This window comes from Asparagus officinalis, chromosome 3 (assembly GCF_001876935.1).
Source record: "Asparagus officinalis chromosome 3, Aspof.V1, whole genome shotgun sequence".
NCBI classification, from domain to species: Eukaryota; Viridiplantae; Streptophyta; class Magnoliopsida; order Asparagales; family Asparagaceae; genus Asparagus; species Asparagus officinalis.
In genome coordinates this window covers 13,343,760-13,363,933 of record NC_033796.1, presented here as the reverse complement: position 1 = coordinate 13,363,933, position 20,174 = coordinate 13,343,760, and the positions used below count along the sequence as shown (strand labels likewise).

The window sequence follows — 20,174 nt, the reverse complement described above, 5'->3', positions numbered from 1 at the left end:
ACAAACATCCAGAGACTCATCGGTCGACCGCGCACGGTCGACCGATTAAGGTTGAGAAAATCGGTCGACCGTATCGCGTCGACCGACGACACTCTGGAGACATAGTTGAAGAAAGGTCATCGGATCGGTCGACCGGGACCGGTCGACCGATTTCTGACATATTCTGAAATCAGGTTATTTGACCAAGTTGAAATATTTCCAAAATATTCATTTGACCTCTGAAAATTCTGAAACTTTGTAAAATGTTTTTAATACTAAAAACAAACTATTTGGAAAAAGAATTTTGCAGATAGGTACTCATACTTGTGAAAAAATAGTGTTTTGTGAAAAACGCTTAAAAGCACAAGTTTAAAAACGTGTGTGTGATTCCCAATAGCTTCAAGTAAACTCAGTAACTCTTTGCCTACATTCTAGCACTAGAGAGAAAAACAAAAGAAAGCTAATATCCTCATATAGAGAGCAATATACTTGAGCTTTGATATAGCTTGAATCGGATGAAGCTTTTAGTCGAATTTGTCGTTCTTGAAATAACGTTGCTTCATCTCTTGGCCTCCTCCTCCTTTGGATATCTTCGTTGTAGCATATATTCCATCCATCCTTCATTTATGGCACTAACGAGCTTGACAAATGATTTTACTACATTTACACTCAATAAGCCATTAGTACCGATAATGGTGGTTGTAAGAACATCATCAAAACATAAGGGCTAACAATGATATCACTGCCCTAGAAGATTAAGGACCCGCCTATCGTCCTGGCGCAATTTGTCCTCTCTCCCCTAGCGGTAAAAACCCCCGGAATCGGCCGACCTCTGCACTCGGGCGTGAGACACAGAGCTTATGCTCAGACTAAAACAGTTGCCCAGAAAATAGAATATGTAAATATGTAGCCGAAATCTTTTCTTGGAGGTATAAGAGTAGAGAAGAGAAGAGGTAGAGATTTTCCTCTTCGTTGGTGTGTTTCTGAATGAGCTCCAAGCCTCCTTTTATAGGTGATGAAAGGTGTAACCCCCGCTGAATCCAAGGGACCGTTACGCACGGTTAATGCTTCCGTTACCCGCATGCAGCCGTTACAAAATGTGTAAAACGTGCAAAAATGAAGGCTTGAGAAGCAAAAGGTGTGCGGCTGCGGCGTGGCGTGCGGGCGAGGCGAGGCGTGGTGTGGCGTGCGGGCGGACCGTTACGCACGGTTATTGCTTCCGTTACCCGCATGCAGCCGTTACAAAATGTGTAAAACGTGCAAAAATAAAGGCTTGAGAAGCAAAAGGTGTGTGTGTGCGGCTGCGGCGTGGCGTGCGGGCGGGTGGCGCGGCGTGGCGTGGCGTGCGTGCGCGCGCGCGCGTGTGTGGTAGAACCGCAAAGCCCACAAAACCCAAAACACTATTCAAAGCCCAATAAGGAGAGAACCATTATATACCATTTACTATTCATCTCATTTTCCGATGTGGGACTATTCACGAAGGCAAAATTGCCTTTTCATGAACAAAGCTTCCAACAGTCCCCCCCCAAAAGGCAATATTGACTGAAAATAATAAATCAATAAATAAATCATAAAATAAATATAGGTTGGGCAACCTTTCGTATCGTGAATTCGGGAAAGGTAGCTTTCGGCTTTGAACCTTTCCTTAGTGAGTTTATCGCCACCTGAGGGACATAATGGACTACGCCTTGAATTAGGCCCATTGGATCAGGTAATACCCCCCACAATACACGCGTTGGACTTATTAAGAGTAAAACTCAGCCTAGCCAGCTGTATCATAAGAGCATCGTCATCATAGAGAAGGGGTAGTAGCAAATGCTACATAATGATATATAAATATATCTAGGTCGATGCTCCACACGAGAGTCACTTGTCCAGCTTGTTTCTACCACATTGAACCGACATTGGGACTACGTCTCCAAATAAGGGTTGGGTTGCCGCTGTCAGTGACCTCATTTATGGGCTTAACCCCATCTCCCTCGATGAATCCAGAACCACACTCCTGGATAATCCCTTAGTCAAAGGGTCAGCAAGATTTTTCTCAGACTTTACAAAGTCCAAGATCATAACTTTGCCTAATAGGCGTTGTACAGACTTATATCTTATTTGAATATGTCTGTTATGTTTTTTATTTACATGTACTTGCTTTAGAAGCTCTATGGTAGATCTAGAATCAGAGTGAATGGAAATAGGATGAGAGGGTTTAGGGACCAAAGGAAGTTCAGATGGAAGATCTTTTAACCATTCGGCTTCTGTGCAAGTAGTATCAAGAGCAATTAGCTCAGATTCCATGGTGCTCCTGGCAATTATTGTTTGCTTACATGATTTCCAGGATACAGCAGCACCACCAAAAAGAAATACATATCCAGATGTAGACTTTACACTGTTGGAATCCGTGACCCAATTGGCGTCACTATACCCTTCTATAGCATCAGGGTAACCAGTGTAAGTCAAGCAATAGTCAATTGTGCCTTTTAGATATTTGAATACTCTTTCTAAGGCAGACCAATGATCTTTGCTAGGGTTGCTAGTATACCGACTCAGTCTCCCTACAGCATAAGCTATATCAGGTCTGGTTCGGTTGGATATGTAAAGAAGAGATCCAATCATCTGAGAATATTTTAGTTGGGAGACAGGTTCACCTTCATTCTTCTTCAAGGTTATAGAAGAATCATAAGGTGTTGAAACAGGTTTAGATTTATGAAAGTTGAATTTGATTAGCATTTTATCAATGCTATGGGAAAGACTCAAAGATATTCCTCTAGTGTCTCTAGAGATTTTTATTCCAAGTATCATGTCTGCAAGACCTAGGTCTTTCATATCAAAGTTTTTGAAAAGATAATCCTTTACCTTTGAAATTAATTCTAGTGTTGTTCCAAAGATAAGGATATCATCAACATAGAGACAGAGAATGACATAGTCATTGTTTATCACTTTAGAATAGACACATTTATCGTATTCATTCACAGTGAAGCCATATTGTGCAATGACGTTGTCAAATTTCTGGTGCCATTGTTTAGGAGCTTGTTTAAGACCATACAAAGATTTAACAAGCTTACAGACTTTGTTTTCCTGACCCTTGGCAATGAGGCCTTCAGGTTGGTGCATATAGATTTCTTCATCTAAATCACCATTCAGGAAAGCAGTCTTGACATCCATCTGATGTATGATAAGCTTATGGATAGCAGCAAAGGCTAATAATACTCGGATAGTTAAGATTTGGGCTACAGGAGAATATGTATCAAAATAATCAATGCCCTTTTGTTGAGTAAAGCCTTTAGCTACTAATCTAGCTTTAAATTTATCTATGGAACCATCAGCTCTGAGTTTCTTCTTGAATATCCACTTACAACCAATAGGTTTACAACCTGGAGGTAAGTCGGTGAGTATCCAAGTATGGTTTTCCATGATAGATTTAATTTCATTATCAATGGCTTCTTTCCAGAAAGGAGATTCAGGTGAATCCATTGCTTCTTGGAATGAGCTTGGATCACCTTCAACAAGAAAGGTAAGGAAGTCTTCTCCAAAATTCTTTTCGATTCTACCTCTTTTGCTTCTTCGAGGTTCAATATCAAGAGGTTGAAAAGAACTGGAAGATGGAAGATCAGAAGGAATGGATGATCTGGGATTTTCTGAGATTTTAGATTTGAAAGGAAAGATGTTTTCAAAGTAGACTGCATCTCTTGCTTCAATAATGGTATTGTTGGATATGTCACTGATTTCAGATTTGATGACTAAAAATCTGTTAACATTGCTATCAAGTGCATATCCAATAAAAGCAGCATCTACAGTCTTAGAACCAATTTTCCTCTTCTTAGGTTCGGGAATAGCTACCTTAGCCAAGCTACCCCAAACCCGGAAGAAATTCAGATTAGGAGATCTCCCCTTCCAATATTCATACGGAGTTGTATCGGAATTTTCTGGGGAATCCTATTGAGAATGAAGCAAGCAGAAAAAAGAGCTTCATCCCAGAGATTTTCAGGTGCTCCTGAACTGAGTAACATACAGTTTACCATGTCCATTAGGGTTCTATTCTTTCGTTCAGCTACCCCGTTAGACTGTGGTGTATAGGGAGCAGTAACCTCATGAATAATACCGTGTTCTTGACAATATTCAGTCATATGATTTGAGGTATACTCTCCCCCACAATAATCAATGCCCTTTTGTTGAGTAAAGCCTTTAGCTACTAATCTAGCTTTAAATTTATCTATGGAACCATCAGCTCTGAGTTTCTTCTTGAATATCCACTTACAACCAATAGGTTTACAACCTGGAGGTAAGTCGGTGAGTATCCAAGTATGGTTTTCCATGATAGATTTAGTTTCATTATCAATGGCTTCTTTCCAGAAAGGAGATTCAGGTGGATCCATTGCTTCTTGGAATGAGCTTGGATCACCTTCAACAAGAAAGGTAAGGAAGTCTTCTCCAAAATTCTTTTCGATTCTACCTCTTTTGCTTCTTCGAGGTTCAATATCAAGAGGTTGAAAAGAACTAGAAGATGGAAGATCAGAAGGAATGGATGATCTGGGATTTTCTGAGATTTTAGATTTGAAAGGAAAGATGTTTTCAAAGTAGACTGCATCTCTTGCTTCAATGATGGTATTGTTGGATATGTCACTGATTTCAGATTTGATGACTAAAATACAGTCTTAGAACCAATTTTCCTCTTCTTAGGTTCGGGAATAGCTACTTTAGCCAAGCTACCCCAAACCCGGAAGAAATTCAGATTAGGAGATCTCCCCTTCCAATATTCATACGGAGTTGTATCGGAATTTTCTGGGGAATCTCCAAATACCAATCAGTGGAAGAAGTTAGAGAATTTACAAGATGAGATGAAGAGGCTAACCTGAAGGAGGTTGGATTCATTTCAATCATATTAACTTTGTTGGATCCATTTCCTTTAGGGGCAGGTTTGGCCGGTTCCTTCTTCCGAAAGAAACAGTTGTGAGCCATGTGGTTGGTTCTATCACAGACAAAGCAGAACTTCTCATCAGACTTATGGCTGGGAGAATTGGGGTTTGGTTTGAAGGAGGATTTGTTGAAAGATTGTTGATTTTTCTTGAATTTCTTCCCTTTGGGTTTGAAATTCTTAGATTTAGGCTTATCCTCTACCAAGTTTACTTTAGCTTTTGTTTCATTCTTGGTATTGGAATTTTGCCTATGCTGGTCTTCAATACGAATAGCCTTGAGGGCTTCAGTTAAGGTTAGATCTCCTTGCTTGTGTCGGAGTTCTCCAGCAAATCTAGACCAGGAGGGAGGAAGTTTATCAATCAAACAGGAAACTTTATAATCGTCAGTAAAAGTGTTTCCTTTTGATTGGAGATGACGGAGGAAATCTAGGAATTTATGAATTTGTTCATTAATGGGCTTGTCATCAACCATCATGAACTTATTGAAGGAGGAGGAGGTGAAACGCAGAATTCCGGCATCATCATAGCCATATTCTGCTTCAAGAGCATTCCATAGGTCTTTTGCACTTTTGAACTCATAATATATGTCATAAAGGTTGTCCGCAGGTGCACTAAGGATCCTATGACAACAATGATAGTTGATTTCTTCTGGTTTCATAGAGCTAGAAAAAGAGCTAGCACCAGAACCAGAAGTAGAAGGAGCAGGTTGAGCAGGATCAGGAGTCAAAGGTTGAGAACCACTAGTAGATGACTCAGAAGTGTCAATAGCAGATAAAAGACCTAAGGTAGTGAGCCGGTATTTCATCTGATTAGCCCACCGTTTATAGTTAACACCGGTGAACTTCTCAGGTTTGACACTTTTTGAATGATCAGGAATTGCCATAAGTCCAATTCAAGTTTACTAGTCTAGGTAGATGTAATCTGATATAAAAAAAGATTTTTTCAATATTACTAGACCAGAAACTTAATTAAACCTGCTCTTAACCAAAAACTCTAAAAGTGAAAAGATTAAAGTTTTACTCGGGTAGTTTGGCCAGGTAAGGATAGTACTAGAGGTTGATCAATGATCGATTAAGTACCTCGTTTCTTGCAGAGCGCTTTACGCAACCCTTAAACCTTTCCTTAGACACCAACTAATCCAAGAAAACTTGAACCGGTTCACTTAAAGATTTTTTGTTTATGACAGATACTGAATTTGAGCACAGAAGCAACAAAGAAATAATATATTTTTTTAACTAATTTAGATGCAACAAGTTAAAACAATTAACTAATACAACAAGTAATTAAAATATATGAAATTCGGGTGAACAGTAATCCCGATGAACAGTAATTTTTTTTAATTTTTATTTTTATTTTTTTTAAAAATTTTAAAACTAATTATCTTAACAGCAAGAATATATTTAATCTTCTAGATTGCTGTCAAAACATGAATATAATAATATAAACAAATTAAGGAGTTAGAAAATTCAGGCCTGATTGGGAGCAGTCGTGATATCACTGCCCTAGAAGATTAAGGACCCGCCTATCGCCCTGGCGCAATTTGTCCTCTCTCCCCTAGCGGTAAAAACCCCCGGAATCGGCCGGCCTCTGCACTCGGGCGTGAGACACAGAGCTTATGCTCAGACAAAAACAGTTGCCCAGAAAATAGAATATGTAAATATGTAGCCGAAATCTTTTCTTGGAGGTATAAGAGTAGAGAAGAGAAGAGAGTGTAGAGATTTTCCTCTTCGTTGGTGTGTTTCTGAATGAGCTCCAAGCCTCCTTTTATAGGTGATGAAAGGTGTAACCCCCGCTGAATCCAAGGGACCGTTACGCACAGCTATTGCTTCCGTTACCCGCATGCAGCCGTTACAAAATGTGTAAAACGTGCAAAAATGAAGGCTTGAGAAGCAAAAGGTGTGCGGCTGCGGCGTGCGCGCGCGCGAGTGTGGTAGAACCGCAAAGCCCACAAAACCCAAAACACTATTCAAAGCCAAATAAGGAGAGAACCATTATATACCCTTTACTATTCATCTCATTTTCCGATGTGGGACTATTCACAAAGGCAAAATTGCCTTTTCATGAACAAAGCTTCCAACAAAACTTTTGGTTGCACCACTTGAATTACAATATTGTTTATGTCATCCCTTGAAGGAGAGCTGGTCTTGAATAAGCTGTCAATGTGATCAGTAACAATTTTTTTTGCACTAAAGCAGGATTTTTTTGAACCACGCCAGAAGCATCCATCAAAGAGTTAATTGCACTAGAACGTACACTTAATTTTCTCAAATATGATGATTTTCAAAATTTGTCGGCTAATAAACTATACCGCGTAAATGACTGCGCTCATACGGTACGTGGGTACGTGCGAGGATTCGGCAACCCTTCCATTGACCTCGCACATTCTTTTGGCATATAAAAACGTGAACTATTCTCGAAACATTACTTATCTGCTCATCGTAGTTGCGTATAAAATGTATTCAAGTAAGTTTTCAGACAGGAGTTTTAAATCTGGACTCGACTCAAAATTCTATTCAAACTTGAAAACTTACCGGTATACGAGTTAAAAAATGCGATCTGTTTTTATTTGTTTCACATGCAAATGCTTTGTACCATTCCGACAGGGCGCTAGCCGCGGTGCCACCTGTGGACGTCTGGTCCCTGTAAAATTCACACGAGTAAAAGTTAAGTGGACCACTTCCACGAAGAAATTCACGTGCATAGATTAAATGAATTTAGTGGTAGTTGAGTCCATCTTTTAGAAACAAATGCCATAGTGCTAAACTAGATGCTTGTATTTTAGTTTGAGATGAATTTCAAAAAAAAAAAACCTCCTCGACTTCATAAACCAGAGAAAATTGCTCTGGAATTTTTAATGTTTTAATATTCTATTATACACTCCAAATTATTGGAAAACCTCATTGATGTTGTTAACAGGCAAAAATAAGTTTGAATTACCGTAAAATCGAAATTTGTGATGGAAATTTTGAATGAATAATGCTCGTATGTGGAGAGCAAGAAACAACGATAAAGTTGTATCTTTTTTTTTTCAAAAAAATTGTATTTATATGATTTTCTATACTTTAGAGAAGAGTGGAAGTTTGAACTTACGTGAGGTTCTCCTCTTATAATGTTCTGGAGGATGTTGTGCAAAATCCCAATCTTCAGGGGTTTTTTTGTGAAACTTATCCTCTGATCCGACGGTCCGTGTAACTTCAGGATTAAAATATTACCATCGATGGCACAGCGTCAATGTCCTAGTTCTGGTTACAGTCTTTGTCGACTCCGAAGTTGATTAGGTGTCAAAATTGTATTATGAGTTGGGTTTACTGGAGCCTGGTGGTTATAAAATTAGGAGCGTAGACATTGATTTCTTTTACCATCTAAACCAAGAGTAAGGTTAAGAAATTTTCTTCTCCCCTGTTTATCTCCATCTCCTTCGTATCTCCGACAAAAGAAAAAGTGTCAACCACCAAAGTTTTAAAGGTTATATATTATATATACACACACGCATTCCTTTTTAATGCTTACTACTCTTCACAATGATAAACAAATTAGATTATTATAGATGAATTTGCTTGCAAAGTGCTCATACAGTGAATATTAACTGTTCAATTTGTCGACCGCCAACGGACAGCTGGCCACCAAAACTGGAAAAACTCCCCTGTACCCTCATTTGTAGAAAACCAAATCAAAAGAGCTTGGAAGCAAGCTCATTGTGCTTTTCGCTAGATTTCTTGATCTGGGTTCGTTTTATTTGGCAATGAGAGGTTCGATTTTGTGATCGGTTTCAGAATTTTGTCTTAAAATTTTGATCTTTTTGCTGCAGGTGGTTTTGGGTTTGGCTTTTATTTGAGGAAAACTGGTGAGGTTGCTTCATAGGGAAAGGGGAAGAAGAGGGGCTGAGTTCAGGATGAAGGGGCTTTCTCAATTGTTGCCTGTGAGCAGGACTAGATCTCAGTCTAGGCTCCCTAGGTCTTGCTCATTCTCAGGTAAAGATCTTTTAGGATTATGGTTCTGCAAGTGGTTCTTTGATATTGATTGATGGGTCAGTTGAAATTTGTGCTGTTTCTTGTTTTCATATGAAAAGAATACAACTTTACCCAACATGCAGTACTAGTAGATAAGTATTTGTGGGGTTTTTGTTATCAATTAAGGGTATTTTGTGAAATTCTTGGCATTTTCATGGGATTATGCTTGCTGGTGTGATTGGATGGTTGAAATTTTGTTGATACATAGTTTTGTTGTCATACATTTCCCGCTGCATTTTGTAAAAAAATAGCTTATTTATGGCTACAATTTTTATTATGATAATCGATAATGAACTGCACAGATGCAGAATCTTACTGAAATGCTAGTTTATTGTTATTTATTTTGGGTATTCTGTAAACTTCTTAGGTTTCTGGCAGGATTATGCTTGCTGGTGTGTTGAACTTCTGTTGACCTCTATTTTTCTAGTTAGATATTTCCTACTGCATTTTCTTTAAAGAATGAGTCAATGCATGGCTTATACTACTTTACTGAACATATCTGAATCAACCCATGCAAATGCATATTTTTTTTCTATTTCCTCTGCTACTTCTTCAAGTCATCCACTCTTCTTCCTTTCGCAGAAATGGAATATACTGATGCAAAACCGAGGTCACATCATGTTCTTAGTAAAATTCTCATGGTTGCTGTTCTCACAGCCTTGTGCATTATGATTCTGAGGCAGCCCTCCAGTTTTCACAGCATAAGCCCGGTAATTTTTTTTTTATTCTGAATTTTTTTTTTTGGTTAAAATTTAGCTGGATGACCCTTTGATCCATATCATCCATAATAGATTTGTAATTGATATAACTCAGTTCTCTAAAATAACTGCACAATGTTAACATTGAAGCCTATTTACTTCAATTGGTGAATTACATGTTTACACTGAGTAATAAATTTTGATGAGTCATGAAATTTCGAAATCTTGCCAGTGTGAGAATAATATATTATCTACCACCTGTGATGTTTCCGATCTGCTAGTTTCTAGCTGAAGTCAATTCTCTGTGTGCTAACTTCCAAACATTTTTGCTCTCTCTTCACTCATAAGTTTATCCTTTCATCTTATTAGTTCTCTCGCCATGAGCCCGGAGTGGTGCACGTGTTAGTAACTGGTGGTGCGGGCTATATCGGTTCTCATGCTGCACTTCGCCTCCTAAAAGACTCCTATAGAGTAACTATTGTTGTAAGTTCTTTATATGTGCCCAAACATCTATCTAAATTCCATCATTTTATATGGTTATTTATATAAACCGTGAATATTTATAGCAGCAAACAATTTTTTGCCTCGTTTTGACAGGACAATCTTTCCAGGGGAAATATTGGAGCCGTTAAAGTTCTTCAGGAGCAATTTCCGGAGCCTGGAAGACTTCAGTTTATTCTTGCTGATCTGGGGGATGCTCAAGCTGTATCCTTTGCATAATTTATAATGGAACAAATGATACCGTAGATAAGAATCTGTATTAAAAAGTATTTATTGGGTCTTTAACCAGAGTTTAGGTCAACAAAATATTTGCAGAAAATGCATTTGATGCTGTAATGCACTTTGCAGCAGTTGCTTATGTGGGCGAGAGCACACTTGAACCTCTTAGGTATTTTTCCTTTGCCCAAAGTTTATTCGTGCCCCTAATTTTTAGTGTTAGTTGACTTCTATCATTCTTTATCCTTTTCTTGTGTTATGTGTTGGACGAATCCATAAATTGAGTGTTTGTGAGGTCCTGCATGGTTATGTTACTTGTGTTTCTTGAAATTATCTTTAAATTCTTTTTTGTTGGTGCCTTTGCTCTCTGAAAAACTGCTTACATGGAGTTGTAAGACTACATACTGTTGTGCGCAGCGGAAATTTCGGCAGCACCTCCGGTGCGCAAGGTGCACAACAAGAGATTAGATCACAATGGAATTCCCGTTTCTCAAAGGAAACAAGAACCAAAAAGCCAGATATCTCATCAAAGTGAGATATCAGCTCTTCCTCTCGTCAGCTCTAGGACTGCGCGTCGAGGGAACCTACAAGCTATTACAAATCACGGCAAGAACACAAATTTTTACGTGGTTCGGCAAACTGCCTACGTCCACGGGGCAAGGAGGGGGAGATCTACTATTAGAGGGAGAGATACAATTGGGGTTTACAATCTCACAAATAAAACCCTCTCACAAACTCTCAGATCCCTCACACAAATATTCTCTCAAAAGGGGTGCCAAAAAACAAAGAACAACTACGAAAAACTTGCTTTTCCTCCGTGAATAATCACCAAAAGCACTGCTTTTGTTCTCTGTCTGCAGCAGCCGCCAAAAAAAAAAACCAGCTCTCTTTTGCAGCCGCACTCAAATCACCGCACAAAACCCTTCCACGCACTTGCTCAAGCCGCACGAAACCCTAGGGAAGGCTTTTATAAACCTCTGTTGTGTTCGGGTGGGCCAGAAACCAAAGTTCAAGAAAAAAAACAAAACCGGAGCTGGTGAAATCCAACCACGTGTCGTGGTCCACACATGAAGCCATTCACGCGTCTTGTTGCTGGCCCACACGCCTCACGTCCACAATTCTCCACCTCGGCGAAGTTTTCTACCAAAACTGAGCCGACACCGACCAAACCAAATGCCTCACTTGTTGTATCCAGTACGTCATGGCAACAGACTCATGACAACGGATTCCATCCACAACAGGTCGAGACCCAAACGGGAGTGCGAACACTCAACCCAAACCAAATAGTGTCTACTCACCAATCAAACTGAGTCTACACCGACTACACCAAATGCCTCACTTGCTGAGACCCAAATGAGAGTGCAAACACTCACCCCAAATGTCGATGTCGCTCACCAAATCGATCTCACCCCCATCAACTAATCCAAACCCGGCTGCATCATAAAGACTGCCTACGTATCCTCTTGCCCAAGGAATCAAGCCGAACGTAGTTCACCCAAATGGCCTCCAAAGGCCCTCAATCAAATAGAAAAGTCTGTAACTCTTCTCCAATATCATCAAACGATCTGCAACTGATAGCACTCCCAATGGCCCCAAATTGAGACAAATCAAACACCTCCATCTGAGGTGAACCAATGGCCGTATCCAAATTAAGTCCATCAGCTGCAATCGAATCCAACTCATCATCTGCATCCAAATCCAAATGATCCCCAATCTGTGTCACCTCAGCTGGAATTCCAAATGATACAGTATGATCTGGAGTCTCCACCCAACGTGGAGTAGCATCACTCTCCACCCGCTGCGATGTCCCAAAGATCTGATCACCACTCTCCACCTGCCGAGAGTTAAACGTGACATACCTGCTCAGAACAAAATCAGAAGCCAATACCTGATAATCAAACATGCCTCTGAATCCCAAATGTGCTATCGGATCAAATCTCACATCCACGATGTGACCAAGTGCTTGGTAGCCAAACATCCGACGCAACCCAAAATCTAAAACAGGTCCACCAGATCCAAAATCTCTACATGCAGCAGTCGGCAACCTATACATAAGATGGCTCAAACATGTCATAGCCCGCACACCAATGCCAATGCTCGATATCAAATGTCTATACTCCTCCAGAAAGGAACAGCTCCCCAAATCTGCCATCTCATCACGTCGCCTCAAAGTTTCCACACCAATGAAGTGTCTCTTATTGCCGTGAGCTCGGCACAAATGCAGATATAGGTCCCTCTTGTACCTCCCTCTAACATCAGACTGAAGTACATTCACCTTTCTGCCAATACACTTTCTCAATTTGTTGCGGGCTTCTAGGACTTCACACCAACGAGACTTGGTTGCAACCCACCAATGCCTAGAACAATCCCCAACTGTAAAAACCATATACCTATTACCTCCCAATGATGCTCCCTTGGAAGGCCCCCGAATGCCTGAATGAACACCCCTCAGAAAACCCCTCGAATGATGGATAGAAGTGTCAAACTCCATCTCGGTCTTCTCGCTCATACCAATGGGTTCACAGGACTTCAAACTGCAGGAATCAAATAACCCAGCACCAAACACCGCCACAGTCTAGCCGAATCTGATGAAGTCGTCATCTCCCTATCAATCTCCGTGCTTCCGAGCAAATAATACAAATTGCTCCTTCTGACGCCCTTCATCACAATCATGGACCCCGATGTGACCTTCAAACGTGCATCCACCAATGTCACTTTATAGCCAGATGCCACCAAAGCTCCTACTGAAATGATATTCTTCGACAACTGCGGAACGAACCTCACTTCATCCAACTCCCGCACCATCCCGTCACTCGTCTTAATCCGAACGGTACCAATACCACCAATAGAGCATGCATGTCCATTACCCATGAGCACAACATCCTCTCTTTCCAACTTCTGAAAGCTGGAGAACCAATCCCTCCTAGGGCAAACGTGGTATGAAGCACCCGAATCCAACATCCACTCTGTAGAGTTAGCAACACAAACTGACGGAAGTACAGACAACGAATAGCCTGAAGAATCCGAATCCGAATTGTTACCACTAGTCTTGACAACATTCACCTCTGGAGCTTGTACAGCTTTTCCCTTATTCTTCTCGGCTCGATCTAACTTTGAGCATTCAGCTTTCCAATGTCCATCCTCTTTACAAAAGGCACACTGATTCCTACGAATCCCACGATGTGCACCTCTAGACTGCGACCTCTTGCTTCGGTTTGAACCACGGCCATGAACTACTAATGCATCTCCCGATGCCTTCTCGGAGGACTCATCAACACTCTTCCTCAACTCATAATTCACCAACGCTGAGGTCACCTCCTTATAACTAACAGTAGTTCTTCCATTAATCATAGTTAGGACAAAAGTACCATAATCATCCTCGGGCAACGAACACAAAAGTAGCATCGCCTTGTCTTCATCCTCAACCATGATATCCACATTAGCCATGTCTAAAAGTAGCTTTGTGAAGTTATTAACATGCTCCCTAATGGAAACTCCCCTCTTCATCTTGAACTGGTAAAACCTCTTCTTCAAGTGAAGCCGATTCTCAATGCTCTTAGTAAGATACTTTTCATTGAGTGTTTCCCACATCTTCTTCGCCGACGTCTCGTTCATCACGTCATAAATAAGATCCGGCGTCAAGCATGACCGAATAACTCCACACGCCCTACTATTCATCTTCTTCCAAACCTTAGCTTCCATCTCGGCAGGTTTCTCTTGTAACTCAAGAGTCTCCTCCAAATTCTGAGCGTCCAAGGCGTCCATCACCTGACACCTCCACAATCCGAAATTAATCTTGCCGTCGAACTTCGGAACATCAATCTTCAATAAGAATTCTTGTTTCTCAAAGGGAACAAGAATCTGAAAGCCTAATATCCCATCAAAGTGGGATATTTGCTCTTCCTCTCGTCAGCTCTAGGACTGCGCGTCGAGGGAACCTACAAGCTATTACAAATCACGGCAAGAACACAAATTTTTACGTGGTTCGGCAAACTGCCTACGTTCACGGGGCAAGGAGGGGGAGATCTACTATTAGAGGGAGAGATACAATTGGGGTTTACAATCTCACAAATAAAACCCTCTCACAAACTCTCAGATCCCTCACACAAATATTCTCTCAAAAGGAGTGCCAAAAAACAAAGAACAACTACGAAAAACTTGCTTTTCCTCCGTGAATAACCACCAAAAGCACTGCTTTTGTTCTCTGTCTGCAGCAGCCGCCAAAAAAAAAAAAACCAGCTCTCTTTTGCAGCCGCACTCAAATCACCGCACAAAACCCTTCCACGCACTTGCTCAAGCCGCACGAAACCCTAGGGAAGGCTTTTATAAACCTCTGTTGTGTTCGGGTGGGCCAGAAACCAAAGTTCAAGAAAAAAAAAAAACCGGAGCTGGTGAAATCCAACCACGTGTCGTGGTCCACACATGAAGCCATTCACGCGTCTTGCTGCTGGCCCACACGCCTCACGTCCACACATACTCCTGTGACCTTTTTTTAAAATTGATTAAAAATAAAGTCATTTTTGTGCTTATGTTTTACATTTTATTTTGAATGTGTTCACTTATTTTGTCATTATTCTACATGTTATTGCCAAAAACTTAATTTCACATCTATTTGCTTCATATTGTATTTTAAGCCCTCAACCATATTCTCATCCTTACAATTTTCCTAATTATAACAGGTACTATCGCAATATTACAGCAAACACTTTGATGGTGCTTGAGGCTATGGCAGCAAATAATGTCAAAACCTTGATTTACTCAAGTACTTGTGCAACTTATGGAGAACCTGAAAAGATGCCCATAACAGAGGACACTCCACAGGTGAGTTTATTAAAGGATCCAATATGCATTAAGACTAATATGTGAAATTTGAACCAAATTGCATAATCGCAATAAAATATCAAAAGATATATTACGAGTAAAAGGATATGTGAAATTTGAAGCTCATTGTTTTGAATCCTTGTCCTATGGATGAATGCAGTTTCCAATTAACCCATACGGAAAGGCCAAGAAAATGGCGGAGGACATTATTTTGGATTTTTCAAAGAGATCAAACATGGCTGTTATGATTTTAAGGTATATAGCTGAAATAGTAATCGATACTTAATTATTTGATGGCGATGAGGAAATAGTTTCTGCCACTGAGAATACTAATTTCTGCCTTCAATGATTAGGTACTTCAATGTCATTGGCTCTGATCCAGAGGGAATGCTTGGTGAATCTCCCAAACCTGAGCTAAGGGAGCATGGGCGTATCTCGGGTGCATGCTTTGATGCAGCATTAGGAGTCATTCCAGGCCTGAAGGTATATAAAATGCATAAGTAATAAAATCTGTGAAATTTTAAGGTCTACCACTTGGAACTCAATAGCGGATGCTTGTTTTCAGAAATCAACTTCAATATAAACTCTAAAATCTCATTTTAGACTTCTGATACTATCTGCTCTTTGACTCTTAGGTGAGAGGAACTGATTATGAAACTGCGGATGGCACTTGCATAAGAGACTATATTGATGTCACCGACCTGGTTGATGCTCATGTTAAAGCCCTCGACAAGGCAGAAGCTAACAAAGTGGGCATTTACAATGTCGGCACAGGAAAAGGTCATTTCAACAATTTAATCTATAGACATACTCTACTTGTTTTTGCAATTCTTTTGAGTAAACACACACTTATGCATATAGATTACTTACTTCCTCTGTAGTTTCATTGTTGCGTATAGAGTCATAGACCTCGTTGGGTTTTTTTTTTGATTAATCTTACCCTTGCTGAAAATTTTGGCAGATATTGCCCCTGGGTGAAATTAGCGAGTCTAATTGATGGTAAAAGAGTCAAAAATTAACCCAGGGGGTCTATCTACAACAATGAAACTAAAAGGGTGCCAAGTTCAAAACAGTTATACTACAGGGGGGGTCCATGTGCAACTAACCCTAAAAAGATCTATTTTTAAACGGACCATCTAAGTCCATAAATTTCTATACTCCAGGAAGATCGGTGAAGGAGTTTGTGGAGGCATGCATGGAGGCCACCGGAGTCAATGTAAATGTCAAATATCTCAATCGCCGACCAGGAGACTACGCCGAAGTTTACAGCGACCCATCCAAAATCAATCTAGAATTGAACTGGACTGCACAGAGAACTGATCTGTTAGAGAGCCTTCGGGTTGCATGGAGATGGCAAAGATCACATAGAGAAGGCTATAGCGCTCCGTTGGCTATGGCTTTTTGATTTTTCATTAGTGAAAGTGTAGATTTAGGTTTTCTACTACTTACTGTTATTGTAGCTGATGAGCTCATGACTTATTGTATTGTTCTCTCGTAAAGATTACAGCAAGTTATTATGAGGCGGTAGTGGCCTTTGTTTTTTGCTTGAATCTTTTGGCATGTGATGGTATCAAGTTACGGGAGCTTGGTTGGCTATCGGTTCTTTCTCCTTTTGGTTCACTGTTGCATTAAATTTAAGAAGGTTAGGTGCTTGTTGGTTTGTGATTTCTCATTATTGGTGGTCACGACTCACGGGGTGAGAACAGCTATGTGCACCGACACACAGCAACTCTGTTTACCTACTTTTTTTTTCTCACGCTGAAAAATATTGTTTGTATGATTATTATTATTATTAACATAATTGAAAACTAGCTCAAGTTGTCATGGGGTTATAATCCTATATTGTTAGGGCTTGTTTGGATTGAGGGGAATAAGGGTGAAGCGAAGTTAGGGGAACAATTCACCTTGTTTGGGAACATTTAGGAGGTGAAGTTATTCACCCTAGTTCCCATTGGTTCACCCCCTAATAGTATAAAATTTGTTACCCCTCAAATTGGGGTGTAACCAAGGGGAAGGGAACTCCCTTCCCTTCCCTTCCATTCTCTCACCTAGTTTCCCTTAACTTCCCTTCACCCCCTACAAATCCAAACAGGCTTTTAAGTATTTGCGGATTGAGGTTACTTTGTTGTTGGCCGGGAGCGTGCCTGTTTTGGCAGGACTAGAACTAGAGTGTGTGTTTGGCAAGTGGGCCAAACCGGGCTTTAAACTTGGTCAAGTGAGAACCAGTTTAGTTGCGGGCTAGCTCCTCTTGGTTCACGACAAAACCAGTTTAGGGAGTCTTTTGGCGTAACAAAAACTAGGCCAATAATGGCTAAGCTTTTTGCCAAATAGAAAAAGCACCATCTTGACCCAGTTTTAAAGTGTTGCCAAACATGCTCTTAAGAGTGCCTCTTCGGCAATTTCAAAATGAAACTGGTCCTGGATTAGTTCTCTGTTAAACATGCAAAAACTTGATTCATATAATGGTTGGTTAAAAAAATAAATAAATACTAGGTCTAGTGTTTCGAACTAGAAAAAACTGGTAACAAAAGGCACTAGTTTGAGGCCTAGAATTTGAACTAGAAAAAAACTAGCTCCACTTGGGCTTAATTTTTGTCAAACTAAATATAAGATTTTAAATCAAGATTGTACTAACTAAAACAAGTTTTGGAGTTGGCCAAACACATTCTAAACTTTGCCCTAAACTTTGCGATGGCTGAGACTTATAATCAATATTTTAACATTTTTGTGAGGAGGTAAAAAAATATGCTGCAGATGATGAACGATTGAGTTAGAAAACGGGCCTAAGCCTTCATGCATAATTAGGTCCAAACGAAGTTTGGGCCCTTCAGCAATAGCAGAAGCAAATTCATGTTTCTAATCAAATCAATAAACCAGTTGAATTTCTAACGATTGAGATGCCGTGAACTTGGAGCACTTGCGTATTATGGATCACGGATGATCTCAGTCTAGCATCGAGACCTCTGAGAGTCTGAGGTATAACTCCAAATCTATATCCTTCTGGTTTTGATAGGTCGAAAATGAAACAAAAAAGCAAACAAAATATCTCACGCTGAGAAGATGTTCGGGAAGCTTATTTTTTGATCAAACTAGCTTTTAAGTTAAACTTTTTTATTTATACATGTTTGGTAAAACACTAAATAAGTTAACTTACAAGCCCTATTTTAAAAAGTTGGTATACCTTAACTTCTGAGAAACTAGCTTATAAGCTCATTTAGATGAGCAAGATTTGAGCAAAAAAATACTATTCTATCCAAGCAATTTTGTAGTATTTTCATCATAAAGCTAAAAACCACTAATAATTAGCTAACTTACGAGCCTCAAAAAATGAGCGGTCCTGAACTCCCTCTTAAGAGTGCTGCTATAGGGACCCAAAATATAGGACCATTGGAGGGGACATGTGAGATGTCACCCTCCTATTGCATAATAAGCTGGCATGACCAGCTCATTATACAATAGGGAGGAGACACATCATCTATCCCCTCCATTAGTCTCATATTCTGGGTCCTTAAAGGCATTTCCCCCCTCTTAATGCTCACATCTCTCAATCTTATTTAGATTGACTATGCAAAGCATTTTTATGCGAGCGCATCATATAAACATTTGAAAAATGACAAAAATAATAAATAATAAATTAAAAGAGAGCGGAAAAAAGGTGCGGACTATTGCTGCAAGAGACCTCACTAGTCACTTATCTCAACCAATCGGCTAGCAGTTGGGGCGGATTCCCCAAAGTCCGAAAGCCCATTGATTTCATCGAACCGACAAATGCAAACTCGAGATTTGAAACACCATATTCCCTTTTTAGCCTCACAATTCCCCTCATCCTCCTCAAAATACCATCTCACGTCAATTTTTTTCTCATATTTAATTGAGTGATAACTAGACTATAAATTGTATATATAATTGTACGGTTTTTCTATAGAGTGTCCATGGGCACTCTATAAAAGAGAAGAAAGATAGAGAGAAATGAATAGCTCATGGTCCTTCCTGATTTGCATTAATTTCTGTGCATAATTCATTTTTCTCTATCTCTTTCCTCTCTTATAGAGTGCCCATGGGCACTCTATAGAAAAACTGATAATTGTATTATAAGAAAAAAATGTCGGTCATTTGTTGAAAATTGAAATCAAAATTTATGAGTTTGTAATGATCCTATGCTTTTGTTTCTTGCAGTACAAAAAATTGTTTGGGAATATATAAAGTTATTATTTTTCATTTAAATTGCGCCATTGGTTTTTGAGTTTTAATTTGAATCGTGTTAATTTGGACAGTAATTTAAATCAAGAAATCTTAAATTGGCTTATGTAGTGGGAAAAAAGAGAATTTTTTTTACCACTCCAATAAATTACATGTCAGCATGAATACACAAAGACTTTGACAAGTGGATGCAACTTAGTGATAAAATAAATTCTTAAAGAAACACACACAACTCCTAATTTCATGTCCTTCCAAAATCTTTTTTCTAAGAGCATGTTTGGAATTCCCTACTAAAGGGAAACTAAGAGAGCATAAAATAAGTTAAGTTGGGAGAAGTTAATACATACAAAATTTGTTTAGAAATTTAGTAAGGAGAATCAAGGGGAATGAATTTTACCTTATTTGGAAAATTTAATAAAGCAAAGGGAATGTAAGGAAATATATATAATAACCTTACATGTTATTTCACCATTATGTGATCTCATCTTGATAAATTTGTCTTTATGTAATGTTCTCTTTTTTTTAAGAGTCCGCTTTTCTTTCATTACTTATCAATTTGGAGGGAAACAAAATCTAACCCCCCTCCCCCCCCAAGTTACCTTAATTTCGCTCACTTTATCTACTGTTGATGTTTGATATCAAACAGGGAGATTTAGTGTGGGTTATGTAGGGTTTTAGGGTTCCTTTATCTTTTTCGATAGTTGATTATTGGTTAGAGGATTTGATCCTACACACAGAAAATACGTAAGATGATTGGAGCTGGGTTCTCCAGAGGTTTCTCCGACGGTCAAGTTAGTATTGATCTTAATTGAGGAAGTATGTTTGCAGTGTGTTATATT

The 20,174-nt window shown here is 39.5% G+C and overlaps 1 protein-coding gene across 2 annotated transcripts; it reads left to right on the top strand.

The window, feature by feature from the left end:
- Positions 8,288–16,733, top strand: LOC109833076 (probable UDP-arabinose 4-epimerase 2). Of its 2 annotated transcripts, none has more exons than XM_020400629.1 (11): positions 8,288–8,354; positions 8,698–8,860; positions 9,482–9,609; positions 9,967–10,080; positions 10,195–10,302; positions 10,395–10,486; positions 14,994–15,135; positions 15,296–15,390; positions 15,489–15,618; positions 15,771–15,915; positions 16,299–16,733. In XM_020400629.1, the coding sequence occupies exons 2-11, from the start codon at positions 8,782–8,784 to the stop codon at positions 16,538–16,540; spliced, it is 1,275 nt and encodes a 424-aa protein (XP_020256218.1). In that variant the 5' UTR covers positions 8,288–8,354; positions 8,698–8,781; the 3' UTR covers positions 16,541–16,733. The 2 variants fall into 2 exon arrangements, with proteins under 2 accessions (XP_020256218.1, XP_020256217.1); XM_020400628.1 differs by lacking the exon at positions 8,288–8,354 and adding an exon at positions 8,443–8,614.

Excerpts from the sequence above, each read along its gene's own strand:
- LOC109833076 (XM_020400629.1), top strand. The coding sequence starts at position 8,782 with ATGAAGGGGCTTTCTCAATTGTTGCCTGTGAGCAGGACTAGATCTCAG. Across the intron at positions 9,610-9,966 it reads GTTTTCACAGCATAAGCCCG|TTCTCTCGCCATGAGCCCGG; the intron begins GTAATTTTTTTT and ends TCATCTTATTAG. Across the intron at positions 10,081-10,194 it reads CCTATAGAGTAACTATTGTT|GACAATCTTTCCAGGGGAAA; the intron begins GTAAGTTCTTTA and ends TCGTTTTGACAG.